Consider the following 16,851-nt stretch of genomic DNA (forward strand, 5'->3'; position numbering starts at 1 on the left):
TTTTTTTTATATGAGAGTTGAAGTCGGTTTTTTTTTGCTAAAAATTACTTGTTTTATATCAATAGGCGGGTTTTTGTTATCTTGATTTTTCGAATATCGAATAAACCGGATTTTTTTATCGAACAACCCGGTTTTTTTATTTCATACAAATCTTGAAATCTGAAAAAAAAAATTAGTTTTTCGAGGTATTCAAGGCTTTTTCCAGTGTAAGGGAACCCCCTAATGGTTTTAATATTATATTCTAGATATGTTTGGGGATGAATTCTGTATTATATTTGATTCCAGTAAATAAATGTTTAGCGCTTACAATTCGGATTCTGCTTTTTGGTGTTGTAACACAAATAGAGAGGTCTACGCTTTTACTTCACCTCCGAAGAAACTTTCTTATGGCAGAAGTACACTCGGTGGTTTACCATTGTTTGCAGAGGGGCAACCGCTATTTGAAAAAAAAAAACTTTTTGATGTCGCTGGGACCAGAAATTTAACCATTGACATTCCGAGTGGCAGCAGCCACATCTAAGCACCCGGCTCCGGCGGCAAGAGCAAAAAAAAGTCAGAAAAAATTCATTATTACAAAAATTAAAATAAAACAAAACGTGTATTTTTCACTAATTTTTATTTGTTTTACTTTTCAAAAAAAAACTTGAACTTATTTTGTTTAGCTCTTTTCTAAATAAAATATGACTTTACTGTTAACAGTTTTATTACAGTTTTTGGTCATGACTTCATACCAACATAAGCATTTTCGCTGTATAAAAACAATGTAAAATAAAACCGGTTTATCCGGTTTTTTCTTAATTTCGAATTGGGACCCGGTTTTTTCAAATAGTAATTTTCAGGTAACTCGAAAACCGGTTTCGGAAAAATTCGAATAATTGAACACCATAGTATGTAATATACTGTATGTATATTCCTACATCCGAATTCATAAGAAAATGTACTGAATTTTAAAAGTTTTTTGAGGTAGCATTTTCAAAAAAATTTTCAATTTATAAAGCATTTTATATCTATCTAATTTTTTATAAACTTGGATATTCGTCTTTGGTAGTTGTTTAACCAGTGTTTTGAATGGGGTGTTTTTTTACCTTTGGTCTTAAAATGAACAATCTGTTTTCGGTTTTTTCGAGTAACGCCAATGCGGTGGTTCGGAGAAGAAAATCGAACACAGATTTCTAAGACTGGGTTCACACCAGTGTGCAGAGTCGGCAAAAAAAAAAAGATTTAAATAAGATGTAGTCGATTTTCCAATTAATAATACATATCGCACACCGTCGTCAGAAGAGGCACAACTCATAAGTTAGATCGGGAAATATAAGTGCTAGTGGATCGTACAGATTCAACGCAATTGATGCAAAAACAAGTATAACATTAGTTTTCTAGTTAGAGAATATAATCATGAAGAAAAAAAAAATCATTAATGTGAGTAAAATCCTTCAGATTTATTTATGCAAAAAAATCCACCAAATTATTTTTCCATTGCATAATAATTTAGTAAATATAAAAATACGGATTTTTGAAACATTAGAAGGTTAAGGCACAGATATATTTAAATCAAAATTTATGATGTACCTTTTTAAAAGTTTATTGATTAATTTTTAAATTTCTTATTAGAATTGAGTTGAAGTTTTAGAGTTATGTGAAAATTCTAAACAAATGTTCTGTCTGAAAATGTGGTGGATTTTAAGCCTTGTGTGGTAGACACCCAACTTTTAAAAAATATGCGGCCACATATGTGGTAGAGGTTTACACACTGGTTCAGACAGAGAAACTTTTGCCGCTCATTTTCGGCAACTTCTCTTTTGGTGTTGCCCTTCGCGTCCACACAGAGCAATTATTTTGTACACAATTGTTGTTATCAGCTGTGAACCGCCAACCAGTGATCGGACTCATACCACATTGTAGTAGATCTGCCACTTTTTTGAGCATCTACCACATCTACACCACAAGGTCTGAAATCTATCACATATTCGCCTTTTTGAGTAGTTTTATTTTTGCTCGACATAATTTTCTTAATTTCAAGAGCAAAAATTGTCCAAAACTAAAAACTAAAAACATATTAAAAACGGCAATTTTTGTGAAAGTATTAGCGTTGTTTACTTTTACTGGAGAGTTGTCAAAATCGGCAAATCCCAAGTATCGGTTTCTGGAACGTGCCCCATTAGTTCGCTACATTGTGATGTGATAAAAAGAAAAGGTGGCAGCACTCCGCAAGGTTGTAGAAATCTTTCAAAATATGTTCGAAAAATATCATGACATGGAAGGAACTGCTTTACACTCTCAAGGAAAAAAATTGCCAAAACTCAACGCAATTTTTAGCATTTCCAATCTTGCACTTTATTATACTAAAATAAATTTTTCTTTAGATTCTAATTAAAATGTTTGCCATTTGGGTGAAACCTTGCAGAATTTTTTTAATTTTTGTACAAAGTTTGATCCAAAACCTGAGATCTACCACATTTTTTTTGAATCTACCACATTTTTTTCCAGATTTTACCACACAAATTTTTTAAGTCCGATTACTGCCGCCAACTTGAGTTACGCAGCCGAACGAGAGCACAAAGCGTGTTGCCCGAGCATGAGTAACTCGGTGCCCTTCCCTTTTCCTCGTCGTCTTCTCTCCTACAAACTTCGAGTTGACGCAACAAAAGTTTCTGTGTCTCTTTTTGTACGAAAAGAATATATTCGGTTAGACTTCGTTCGGACACGGCAACACCTCAAGAGAAATCGCCGAAAATAAGCAACGCCATGCCGAATATACGGTCAAACACTAATTTTAACGGCATGTGTGTATGTGTGTGTTCGTGTGTGTGTATAAGCGTCGGCTGGTAGCTTCGGATTGCCCATTAAACTTTGTTTTCCGTTTCGCTTTAGTTTTTCTCTGCCTTTTCGATGCGTTGGTTGACTGTATAGTGGGAGCAAGAATTTTAGCGCTAGTTGAAATAAAAATAAAAAGTTGCTCAGCAACATGCTATTAAAAATAGTGATCTACGATGTGTGAAGAAGAAATGGTAAGTAAACTAAACATAAAAATTGTAAAACAAAAGCGTTTGTGTGCAACCATATTTAATCGTAGTACCAGCGAAGGCGAATAAAATGAAGAAAGAAAAAGAGCGAAAATTTCGAAATTGCCTCAGCTAAACAATTTCGTCTCCTTTACAAGAGCTCGAGCTCATTGTGAGAGGGAGAGATGTGTGTATATTTGCGCTATTTATATATAAATAAAAATGCATTGGCTGTTAAAAGGAGATGGATAGCGTACTTACGTTGAGAGAACAGTTGGATTCATATGTAGATACTTTCAAAGCAGTGACGGCCAAACTAATACAAGCTTATTTCGCGCATGTGTTAAAAGCAGAGGTGACCAAAACTCACAATCATATACATGATTCAATAACTACAGGTTGTAGCAATCGTACAAAAACAACATTTGCTGTTGGTTTGAACTCCTTGTGTCATCAACATCTTTATCTATTCATATTCGTATGTATATGTATACCCTGCATACCAGGATTTCATAGAATTCTGACAGGTTTCACGGGAAATGTTTAGTTATTTGCGTTACGTTTTCGTGGTGGGGGGCGGAGGGGGAGGGGCGTGTCCCCCTAAACTCCCACCATTCGAAAGAGGACAGTCCCCACTTTACGAAAAGCCGCTTTAGGATTATAACCCTTACCAATTAGAATTCTCCTTTTTGTGCACCAACTATGATGTAGCCATGGGAAAGGATGAGGTAACTAGAATTCCCTTTCTGTGTGGTAAACCTTAAATTAAATAGATTAAATTAAAGACTAACAGGCTAACTTAATATTCACGCACGCCGCCAATTTACTGTCAAAAATTTCTCATGCACATACAACTTGTATTCGACCAACCGAAATTGAACGGCGCGCGTATGAAGCTAACTCAATTTCCAATTTTTGTTCTGCGTGACATTTTGATTTGACATTTCGCTCAATGAAATCAAATGCAAACGCACGCAAGCCATTTTCGGGTGACGCAAAACAAAAAATTCTACGGCGTGCGTACCAAAACGCAAGCCGCGAATATTAGGTTAGCCTGTAAATAAATATTTGCCATGCTTACTGGGTTATATCTTATCTTCTTTTGTGTCTCATTCTTTTGCATATTTTGGAGTTTGACAGCTGAACTCCGCCATTTAATTTGCATATGCAACCAAAGTCAGACGCGTGATTTTAAAGGTGGTATTTAATGAATTGTGATTAATTGGTTATATTAAAGTCATAAAGAAAGTTAAAACTAATCGAGTAATGTGTAAAGTGAAGGGGAATATAAAAATATATTGGTGAAGTGGCTGCTTTAGAGAGAATAGGAGTGATAAATATACGCTAATTTACAAAATTTTACAAAAAAGGGCATATTTCAAACCCAATTTGTAAATAAATTAGTGACTAAAAATTACAAAACTAGGTGTTAAAATAATGTGTAGACCCTTGACTACAAGTGTGTGCAATTTTTTTTTTGGATCGAGTCACCCCTTTGGACGCACTACCTCGAAATAGTTAGGCCACGTACTAAACAGTACCCGGTTTTACAATTTTTTTCAAAGAAATTTTCTTTAAGAAATCGTACAGAAATTTCTTTACTAGTTCTTGTCAACTGCTTCATATGTTTTTCTTTAAAGATTCCTAAAAGAATCGTAACGAATTTCCGATACTCTTAAAGATTTCGGAAGCATTTGTTTGCAGGGTATATATTTACGTATATGTGTATGCATACGCGGATATGTAAACAAAGCAAAACAGGCGATAATTTGACACAAGCGTGCTCATAAGAAGAAGCATGCGTTCAACCGCTATCACCTGTAATTGATGCGCCTTGATCATATATATTTTAATTTTGCTAAACGATGAGAGAATGAATGGAATAAAGTGGAATGAAGTGTTGTAAACGATTTCGAGTTGCAAAGTATAAGAAAAATGAATCCTTTTTATGTAAATAGTGTGAAAGGTAGATATTATATTAAAGACTTGACCTTTTAATATAGTTTAATTCACTTTCATTGCTTGTTTAGATTTTTTATTATAATTTAAATTTGAATTAAAGCAAATAGTTGAATTAATTTTTATTAATTTTCTTATTTTGAATTAAAAGAAAAGGAATTTTTTTGCATTATTTTAAATTAATTTTTTTTTATGTGCATGACGTTTTAATAATTCACAATTTTGGAATAAGGAGAAATGGCGCTTAAGAAAAAAGTTTGTTGCCCCTGCGATTTCTTCATGACACCCCAAACATTGTGCCCTCCCTTTCCCTTACTAGTGAGTAAAAAATCTATATCAGAATCCATATTAAACATTTTTACCATGTCTTGCAGCGACTTGATTGCTTGAAAGTTTCGCATCGATTGCGCACGATCACAGAAAAACCATAATCGTCGGCAGTGTTGCCGTTGAAAATTTTCAGAAAGTCGCAAAAAAAGGTTCATTGAGGGTAAAAAGGGTCACCATATTATTTTTGCTTTTCTTCCTTAGTTATTCTTTTCAAACACAAATTTACATGTATTATAGTCTTTTCACTGACAGAACGTTCCGCTGTTGAATTTATTGGGACAAGCTTTGCCCAATACGGGGTCGCAAACATACATAGAAATTGAGTTGCTACAAGGAGAAGAGTTGCATTTCCTTTAAAAGTTTTAAGTGACGCCTTTTTTGTACTTATAGCAGAAAATATTTTTTAACAGCATGGTTCTGTTAACATTTCCTAAAAAAAATTTCTGAAAATCCCCTTAATTTACATTTTTTTCGAGCATACTAAAGGCCTCCAAAATATGAGATAAAAGAATCTACGATTTGCGATCAATACAAAAGATTGCAGTATATGGGAGTGCTCAAACAGATGCGGGAAACTTACGGTAACCATTCGTACCGATTTTAGCGTGAAAGTACAGGTTTTGAGAAAGTTGCCCCGCTGAATATAAAAAAAAAAAAATCGGGACGTATGAGTCTACCGTGAGGGTGCTACTGCATCGGAAACCTGTCAAAAAATAGTATAAGCAATGACTAATGGAATAGAGAAACTTAAGTAAAACCGTGGAGGTTATAATAGTTTTTAAAAAAGTATAGGAGGGTATAGTCGTTGCGCTGGGTATGCAGTTACAGTTGCATGGCTATACTCAGTCCCGACTCTTGCGTCCTCGTTCGCGCACTCTGGGCAACGTGAGCAACCCATGTGCGAGATGTGGTAACCAATCCGAGTAGAGCCTTGGGTTACGGCAGAAAGAGAGGGAGCTTCGGTGGGGCCACTCCGACTTATTCGGTTTAAGGGCTCACTGAAGTCTGCAGCGTCTGTTCACCAGTAGGTGCTGCTTGGAACAAGCGGCTCGCTATATAAACGTGTATTTGGTTGCGAAACCACCCCCGTCCCAGCAATGGGTTGTGCGCTGGGTTTGGGACCCGCCACGTAAAAACCACTTCCAGTGAAGAAGCAAGGCAAAGCCTCGGATGAGACCCCCCCTTATGATGACGACCACGGCAAACGTTTAAAGGACTACGATTTGAGGGCATGCACCTGGAATGTCCGGACCCTTAATGGGGAAGGTGCCCCCGCCCGGCTGGTTGATGTCATCTGCGCCCGTGCCCCGACGGAAGAGAAGGATGAGGCATCCAAGGATCTCTTCTATGAGCGCTTGGAGCGCACGTACGAGCGCTGCCCCCGTCATGATATCAAAATCGTGCTTGGCGACTTCAATGCCAGGGTGGGCAAGGAAGGGATCTTTGGAACCACCGTCGGAAAATTCAGCCTCCACGACGAAACGTCCGACAACGGATTGAGGCTGATCGACTTCGCCGGGGCCCGAAACATGGTAGTATGCAGTACTTGGTTCAAGCATAAAAAGATCCATCAAGTTACGTGGCTGTCTCCAGATCGAAAAACGATAAACCAAATCGATCATGTTGTGATAGACGGAAGGCACGCTTCCAGTGTTTTAGACGTACGCCACTCCGAGGCCCAAACATCGACTCGGACCACTATGTTGTTGCAGCCAAGATACGCACCCGCCTCTGTGCAGCAAAAAATGTGCGACCAAATATGCAAGGAAAGCTTAACGTCGCAAAGCTGCAATCACAAAAGACAGCCAGCGCTTTCGCTACTCGACTCTCACACCTGCTCTCAGAGAGCACTCTTGAACAAACCGACATATGCGAGCAGTGGAACCACATTTCTCGCTCCTTAAGTACCGCCGCTGAAGAAGTAGTCGGATTTCAGCGAGCCCGAAAGAACAACTGGTACGATGAGGAGAGTCAGGAAGCTGCAGAGAAAAAAGTTGCCGCCTACAGAGCCACGCTGCGATCGGGCGCAACGCGCGCTATGTGGGACCGCTATAGGGATATGAAGAGGGAAGCGAGACGTATTTGCCGCAATAAGAAGAGAGAGGCCGAAATACGTGAGTGCGAAGAGCTTGAAATGCTGGCCGACAGAAAAAATACACGAGAGTTAGGCGACTTACGGAAGGTTCCAAGACCAGGGCGTACTCCTGTAAGAACAATAATGGCGACCTAGTAACTGATGTCCAGAGCGTACTTAAGTTATGGAGGGAACACTTTTCCGCCCTACTAAATGGTAGCAGCACGGAAAGTTGTGGAGAAGAAGAACCCGAGCCCGCAGTCGATGATGACGGAGTCGACGTTCCACCGCCTGACTATGACGAGGTACGTATAGCAATAACGCGGCTGAAAAACAACAAAGCTGCTGGAGCTGACAGCCTGCCAGCTGAGCTATTCAAGTATGGCGGCGAGGAGTTGATAAGGTGCATGCATCAACTCTTGCGCAGAATATGGTCAGATGAACGCATGCCCGACGACTGGAATTTAAGTGTGCTCTGCCCAAACCACAAGAAAGGTGACCCCGCCATTCGCGCCAACTACCGCGGGATCAGCCTTCTAAGCATAGGTTACAAGGTCTTATCGAGCGTATTGTGTGAAAGACTGAAGCCCACCGTCAATGAACTGATTGGGCCTTATCAGTGTGGCTTTAGACCTGGTAAATCCATCATAGACCAGGTATTCACAATACGCCAAATCTTGGAAAAGACCCGCGAGAAAAGGATCGACACTCACCACCTATTTGTCGACTTTAAAGCCGCTTTTGACAGCACTAAAAGGAGTTGCCTATATGCCGCTATGTCTGAATTTGGCATCCCCTCAAAACTCATACGGCTGTGTAAAATGACGTTGAGCAATACCACGAGCTCCGTCAGAATTAGGAAAGACCTCTCCGAGCCGTTCGTCACCAAACGGGGTTTCAGACAGGGCGACTCCCTTTCATGTGACTTCTTTAATCTGATGTTGGAGAAGATAATAAGAGCTGCAGAACTGAACCGCTCAGGAACAATTTACTAAAAGAGCGTGCAATTGCTGGCTTATGCCGACGACATCGACATCATCGGTAACAAAAACCGCGAAGTCTGTTCTGCCTTTCACAAGTTGGATAGGGAAGCAAAGCGAATAGGTCTGGTGGTAAACGAGGACACCCCGAAGTATCTCCTGTCATCAAACAAACAGTCAGCATATTCGCGCCTTGGCACCCACGTCACTGTTGACAGTTACAATTTCGAGAAATTAGAGAATTTCGTTTATTTGGGAAGCAGCATTAACACCAATAATAATGTCAGCATTGAAATCCAACGCAGAATCACTCTTGCCAACAAGTGCTGCTTTGGACTGAGTAGGCAATTCAGGAGTAAAGTCCTTTCTCGACGTACGAAAACTACGCTCTATAAGTCACTCATCATGCCCGTGCTGGTATATGGCGAAGAAGCATGGACAATGACAACATCCGATGAGGCGGCTCTTGGGGTGTTTGAGAGAAAGATTTTGCGGAAGATTTACGGGCCTTTATGCGTTGGCGACGGCGAGTACCGCAGACGATGGAACGATGAGCTGTATGAGCTTTTCAACGACATGGACATAGTGCAGCGAATTAAAATACAGCGGCTCCACTGGCTTGGTCATGTCGTTCGAATGGACACCGATGCTCCAGCTCTCAAAGTATTCAGCTCGGAACCCGCTGGTGGCAATTAATGCTGCGGTTTGATAATAAGCATCGTTCAGAGGATTTTTCCTTTTGAAATAGAGCGTTTTATTCAGAGCGAGGGAGAAACAAAATTTATAGAGAAAATTAAACGAAGTCCAGCTTTTAAAAATATGCCACCCACAGTAAAGCGTTTTGGAGATTTAGCGATGGTATGGACATAAAATACAGCAAAAAATATAATACGCTCAGATGGAGCGAAATAAAAACGAATAAAGAGAGGATCTGCTAAAAAAAATTAGCTACGTGAATTCTCAGATACTTATTTTAATGGTTAACAATTATTATTGGAAACTGTCTGTGCGAGAACCTACTTATTGAGAAGATTTCTATGATGATGCCAAACAGTGTTGCCATATTTTTTCTGGGGGCACAGCGGTTTTTGAAACATTTTGAGAAAAAACGGCGAGATTCTTGCATTATTTTCTTAGATTTTAAGCTTGCAATGATAACATAGATCTTCTTGATTGGCGCTGTAACCGCCTACGCGATTTTGGTCGAGTTCAACAAAGCACGCTAGACATTTATCCTCTGTGCCAACTGACGCCAATTGAAACTGCCAGGTGAAGCCAAGTCCTTCGAACGACACGGCCAAGCCGGCGGAGCTGCTGTGTTTTATTTCGTCAAAATCTTTCGCTCCAATACTCCAAGCGCCGCCTCATCGGATGTTGTCATTGTCCTTACTTCTACCAGCATGAGCATGATGAGTGACTTATAGAATGTGCTTTCTATACGTCGAGAGGACTTTACTTCTGAATTGTCTACTCAGTCAAAGTAGCACTTATTGGCAAGATTGATTCTGCGTTGTTTGCTGCGTCGCTTTGCTTCTTTATTTAACTTAGAAAAAGCAGAACAGACTTCACGGCTTTTATTACTGATGATGTCCTCCAACATCAGATTAAAGAAATCACATTAAAGGGAGTCGCCATGTTTGAAACCCCGTTTGGTAGCAAACGGCTCGATAAGATCTTTCCCAAGTCTGACGGAGCTGATGGTATTGCTCAACGTCATTTTACACAGGTGTATCAGTTTCCCGGGGAAACCAAATTCAGACATCGCGGCGTATAGGCAAGTCACTCTCTATAGCCATCTCAACCTAAGCTAACCTAACTTCTAAGTTCTTATCTTCTAAAGGCGGATTCACCGTTCGTGTCCGGACACTTTTTGTTAGTAATTGTACGCGTGCCTTTCCCACTCTGTCTCACTGAGAGCGCGACAAAAATGTGCCGAACAGTCATTGTTCGAATTAAATCGATTTTAATTTTTTGTCAGAACGACTCGATGCCTCGGGTTCCCGCGCTCTCCTTTATATGTGTTTGCGCGAATTGCACTATTACTGCCCTCAAAATCGTATGTAGGCAACAATATCATCAGCTGCTTGTTCTAGAACAAATTAAAATGTGCCGAACGAACGGCGAACCATACTTCAGCACCCTCTCCACCGAAAATGTTTTGAGAGCAAATAAAAAGTTGTCCTTACACGAACGGTTAATCCGCCTTTACTATCCTTTTTCTTATGTACATATGTATGTATATATGAATGTGTCTAGCTATATAGTTTTGTTTTGTCTTCATACGCAACTGCCTAATAATTTTTCTCAGACAAAACCATATCTTTCTGCTTTCTGTTTGCCAATTTTCATACAATGGTGCCGAATCTTAATAGCGTATTTATATGGCGTCTGCTTATACATATACATATACATATATAGGTTTGTAAGTACCCTGCAGTAAAATTTAGAGACAGTCTGACAAAGCGCTAGTTCCGAACTTCATATCTCAGAACTATCTCCGAAGTAGTGCAAAAGGAATGCAGAGCGGGACAGTTGAAACTTGCGGTGTATATGTGCGAATGATCACTACTCGTACAATACGAAAGTAGCTCAGCGAGAAGACCTTCGACTCATCCAACGTTGGTCGCGAGTTCAAATCGCGGTGGAGGTGTAAGTTTTAAAATTTAATGAATTTAAATTGTTGTGTGCAGCTTACATTTTTTTTATTTTTTTTTTTTAATAAAATATGTAACAAAAAACGGAATCTGTAAAAGAAAAGAAAAAACGAAAGAAATGTCCAATAATCGAATCGCAAAAACGTTTTCTTATAAAAAAAACTGTCCAAAATGGAACCGGTTAAAAACTGGTTGCAAAGTAATGCACTGGGCGACAATTGCCACCGCCAATGACATCGCCGTGTAAAACTGGGCAGTTGAAAGCATTGCTTGGGTATTGAGCTAGAACTGGTACTGTTGGCAAAACTACGCTAGTTCTAGGCTAGTCAGATTTTCTGCAGGGTACTCATTTAGCAGCACTGTACTACAAATTCTGAGCGCAGTATTTTCCTTTTAATGCAGCCAGTGTGGCCAGAACTCTTTGGACCAACTGGCTAAATAGAAAAAAAGCAAATTCAACCCGAAAAAAATTTTGCCAGCAATAATCTGCAATTAGGAAACACATATGGTTGTGGCACATGGTTGGATTTTTTGTCGACAATAATTTGAATAAGCGAGTTCGTTAAATTTAAAAATATAAACTTTTAGAATGAAAAATGTAGGTAAATACTTGTGTACTTTATTAGTTAAGTTAATTTCAATGTTTTGAGAGGTATTCGGCTGAAAAAAACTGCAGTCGTAATCGGAATGCAATCGCAACCAAAATCGATTTAGGTAACCCGGCAGCTACTACGACAAAGAAACTGAAACGTATGCTGAAGAAAGTCGGCCTAACAAGAAATATACACCTAGATCCTGTTTTTCGGCCCTCTAAAAGAATTTTAAATTTTCTATACTAAGTTCTTATGTCTGAAATACAACCGTGGACACTTGCTGGCAGGAAAACTTGCAAATTCATGCAAATTTGCGTTCGTGCAGAAATTTGTAAGTTTCTCTACTTTAGTGAGAATTTGGGAGAACTTTTTCTTACTATCTTATAATTCGAGTGATAATTCTCACTGGATTTTCGACGAAAACACCTATTGTTTTCCCAGAGAGTTTTGCTTTACATAGAAATTTGTGCTGTTTTAGTTTCATTTTGACGCATTTTGGTTGTTGGTTCTTTTAATTCAAGTTGGGTTTTGGAATTTAAATAAGTTCTCAGCAAAAAAAGTTTGTTTAAAAAATACATATGTATGTGTACATAGTGCTTGAAAATAGCCATTTTTCCCTTACCCTTAACCTTTAAGCGTGGACAACAATGATGCTTTGTAATTAAGGCAGAATTTAATATGCGCTATCTGGGAAGACAATACCTGTAATATTTATTCTATGTGTTGGCATTATATCCAAACACATCTTAAGCAAACAGTGAAACAATTTGTTATTTTCTAAGTTTGCGAATAATACTTCACACTTAAATTTATGAAGAAAATCCCTGCTACGGCCTTCTTAAGAGAAAAAATATTCGTTTAAAATAAAAATAACCAAAATCTACCCAATTTTATATAACCCTGCCTGACTTGAAACTTTTCTACGCGATAAGGCCTAGTAGCCATTTCTATTAGATTTTAGATCGCTTAGTCAAAAATGGAAACATATATTTGAATTTCAATAAAACAAGGGAAATAGCAAAATCGGTTAAAAACGGCTGCTGGCTAAACCGAAATTTCTCCGGCTGTTTGCTATCGCAACCGGTTAAATCTAGCCGGAAACTATAAATGGCAACACTGAATGCAGTCAATGGCCACTGCTGAGCGCTGCTAAGTTTACCGGCAGTGTGACACACACATATTCTTACTTATTACATTCACATGTACGAGTCTAGATATGGATGGAAGTATTTTGTGGAAATAGAGAGTAGCTCCTGGATATTCAACAACATCTCTTGAAGTGCACGTACGTACATACATACATATGTATGTATATACACATAAATCGTATACACTTTTTCGTAATCGCATACTCGGTTTACTTGAAAAAGAGCTTATACAGACGTCGAACATTTCTTAGCTGCTTGTTTCACATTCTCTTTTGCTTATGCATTTCGTTTCTGTCGTTTCGCATCAGTCTGTTGTGTTGAGTCAATTCGTGAGTTTTGGTTGTCAGTAGCACAAGAATTTACATTTAATAAAGCAGGTGAAAGAGTTATAAAAAATTATTTGCAAAAACATTTAACATAGTGATTTCCATGCAATGGGTGACGAATTGGTAAGTGAAAACGAAATGAATAACGAATTTAATGGCAAAAGTGGATTCAAAGATATTTGTAAATTTTTTATCACTACATTTGTTGGCTATACAAACGAAGGAGTGGATAGAAGAAAACAAGGAAGAGAGCACATATTTTAACATTCTGTTAGATGGTTGGAGAGAAATACCCGGGCATTTTGAACGAGATGCGGATTGATGAAGCGCTGTTGATGAAACGGTGTGGAAAATAGTTTCTGGCTGCTAGAAAGGGAAAGGTGTATGCGTTGGTTTTATACCCTTTGGTCGGTTTCACACTAGAACATTTCTGCCACGAGAACAACTCTGTTTGTCGGCAAGAGAGACGGTGCGGTGAGGTAAAGCTTCTACCCCGCATTAAAGTGGCAGTTCTGCTGCAGCGCACCATCCCATGCGCAACTACGAAAATGCCCCGTAATGAATGTCATGCAATAGTCACTTACGTGTCGTGTACGGCCATGTTAAGTCTTCAATGACTTTGGGCTCCGTTTATATGGAAGTCACTCATGACTTTTTCATACAAATGCTCATTTGGTCGTTGATGGCCTCTGCATGATTTTGTCATGCAGTGATCATTTATGGCATTCAAGCGACATTTTCCTGCAATAGACTTTTTATAAGTGATCGCTGCAAGACATTGTAGGATAGGTACACCTGCATGAAATTGTCACCAGAGTCATTGTCAGCTATATATCGCTTAGGATTCACAGCAAGTGCGACGATGTCACTAAATCCTCATTAGTGACAATGTTACCAGTGACCATTTTCGCTACTGGGACCGCTACGCAACTTTAAAGCGTCCTATACGTGTACACAAGGCGAATTTATACCAGGTGGTGTTGATGGCGTTGATGTGTTTGTTTTAAACGAGGCGAATTCATATTACAACAAACACATCATTTTGATATTAAGGCCGTGGTTACGCCACTTATTTCGATTGGCAATCACCGTACAATTGTTGTTGTGCACAGCACGGAGTGAGAGAATTTTCGAAATCGAACAGCCAGCATAATTTGCTGGGTGAACCGAACAGCCAGCACGCCAATTTTTCAGGGTGGCAATACGCTATTTTGCGAAAAAGTATTAGTATTAAATATTAAAATAGTAAAAATATTTTATTATTATTATTATAAAGTAGATATTATAAAAAATATTGTAATAAAAATTAAATATTAAAGAAAGAAAAAATATTAAGTTTTTCTTCCATTTTTCATTTTCCGACTTAAATTTTGATGCGTTTTTAGTTCCATTTTTAATTCAGTGCTGCCATTGCTTGCGAAATTGTATGAAATAGAAAAAGGCATGTCTTAAGAAGCAACCCTGTGCTCGCCAATCAGCAAACAGAGCGTAACCACTTCTCACCAACCACCGAAATTTGTCTCTTTTGATTGCCAATTAAAATTGGTGGCATAACCACGGCCTAAGAAGTACCGCGGCAAAAATCTAAATTCGCCATCAACACCACCTTGTATAAATTCGCCTTGCGTGTACACATTTTGTTCCGCTAGTTTTCATCCAGTGTGAAATCGTGAGAATAATTGTTCTGTCATTCTAGTGTGAAACAGCCCTTTTAGACCCCTCAAGGCTTGAAAGCAATTTTTCCGCATTCTCTTTTGTGTTTTATATTTGCTTCCACACGCGTCAACTTTCTATTGAATTCTTGGTTTTTTTTTAACTCGGAAGAAACCAAGAGATCAAAAGAGACAAGAAAACTTTAAACGAATCGGCGATACAGAGAGACACTCTTACCCTCTTTTCCCACCTCCTTCGCCTACGATCGAGCAGAGTTGAAAGCAATACTTGTATTTTAATACAAAGACGGAAGTTTTCGGGTTCGTTCGATCGGTTGCATAATCGGATGAATGGTTTGTGTCTAAACTGCGGAAACCAAAATATGCACTTTACAAGACCGGACTACCCGAAATTACAATATATTGAAAGTATATCTGCCGAAACCAACACTTAAAGCTCAGTTGGTCTAGACTTTACTTACCAGCTCATATACCAAGAGGTATGAAGGGATCAGTTGTGCGCATTACTATTATCACGGCGTAGAAAATAATGCTGCAGATCGTACACCGTTAACCCTCTATTTTCTTGATATAAATACATATAGGGAATACACAAGGTGTTGAATCTAGGAAACACACTGCTTCGACAGGGGCAGACCAAATAGGAAGTGCTATTTGCTGATTGGATTTAGTATAGATACGGTGACCATCCGTCCTGTTTTTTGCAGGACCGTACTGTTATTCAGAGGTCTGTCCTGCGTAGTTTTTCAAAACAGAAAAACTTGAAACTACCGATTTTTTCCAAGTGTCCTGCCTTTGTCCCGCATTTTATTCGATATTTTCAAATAACCGGCGGTAGCCCTTTACTTATCAACATATGTATATGTAAGCAGTGTTGATAACTACATCAGGATGAGGCTGATTTTGAAGCTTCAACTAGTCACTGCATTCTAAATTTTATGCGGGTATAGACAATGGACGAGAAGAAAATTGAGGCCAGCGCCACAAGTATCTCATGAAAAGCTCTCCCAATCAATTGAAGCGATCTACAGTTCGCAATGTATTGAAGTGCCTCTTACAAAAATATATAACTTGTGACGTCGGCAAGAAAAACTCATTTAAAACGAACGCGAGCTTTTAGCCACGTAAAACTTGCACTGGTTTTACTAAAATTAAACAGCCGATTGTAGGTGCCTGCATACCCAGAATTTTTCTAAAAATTCAGATTAAAAGGTACAAACTTAAGATGAACATTTTTTGAATTTTTCCAAATTCCGTATAAAGTTTGACTTATGAATGAACAATATTTTTATTAAAAAAATAACAAAAAAATTGACTTGAAAAACATTGAACACATTTAACAAAAATCACCATGCATATGTATGAAGGTATATATTTTTTATTGTCCTACATTTTCAATTCATATTTATGGTCACCGTAAGTATAGAGGTGATTGAGTATGTCCAAGTAGAGTCTGCGGATTTTTCAAGGCAGATGCAGCTCTTCATCTGGTTATAGATGAGTGGTGAAAAGAACTCCGATGACGGTATTTAAGCAATTTTATCTTGGTGAATTTCGAGTATGGCCTGCCTGTAAAATTTCTAGTTGACCGTGCAGCTGCACGTGCTTGCATTAAGCATTAAGTTGTGCTTCTATACTGAGTAGTATTGAGGCTTTTACATAGGTGGTGTTCAGGCGACCTGAGAAAGCATCCACTTGCTCCCTCGAGTGCGGCGTTCTAAAAGGCCTACAGCTTCGTCCACTGCTTCGTAATTGTCCTGCACTACCAAACTGTTCTCTGACGTAGTTGAGCATCACTTGCCCCGAAAACTGCCTATTTAGTAACTTTGTCCTGAATTCAGGCGTAACTTCTAAAGATGCCAGCGGTTTCACTCGTTTGGTTCCAAAGCACTTCTGACCTCGGATGAGTCGTTTTCTCTGTACCAGTTGATCCTTCTGCACAATTGGGTTCGGAGATCGGCCACTGTAACTTATGTTTTCCGCGGGAGTCTGACTTGTTAGGGACATTTTGGTCGGCAGGAGGCCTCTTAGCCAAATGTTTCCGCATCGGCTGGAGGTTACGGATGTTACTGCTTCGCAGATAATCTACGTGTCGCAGTGAACTGGTTCTAT

General features: G+C 38.9%; 1 protein-coding gene across 2 annotated transcripts in view; it reads left to right on the top strand.

Annotated features, from left to right (window-relative positions):
- Positions 1 to 16,851, top strand: part of LOC118733948 — an 86,403-nt gene that overhangs the window by 25,478 nt on the left and 44,074 nt on the right. The window contains exon 1 of one of the 2 annotated variants that reach the window (XM_036463595.1): positions 13,051 to 13,189. The exons of the other annotated variant lie outside the window; for it this stretch is intronic. Within the exon in view, the coding sequence (XP_036319488.1) occupies positions 13,175 to 13,189 (15 nt within the window). The 5' untranslated portion in view covers positions 13,051 to 13,174. Of the gene's footprint in view, positions 1 to 13,050; positions 13,190 to 16,851 lie in introns of those variants that run through there. 2 annotated transcript variants of the gene reach the window in all.

Source organism: Rhagoletis pomonella, unplaced genomic scaffold (genome assembly GCF_013731165.1).
Source record: "Rhagoletis pomonella isolate Grant_MI unplaced genomic scaffold, Rhpom_1.0 Rhpom_scaffold_00002, whole genome shotgun sequence".
NCBI lineage: Eukaryota > Metazoa > Arthropoda > Insecta > Diptera > Tephritidae > Rhagoletis > Rhagoletis pomonella.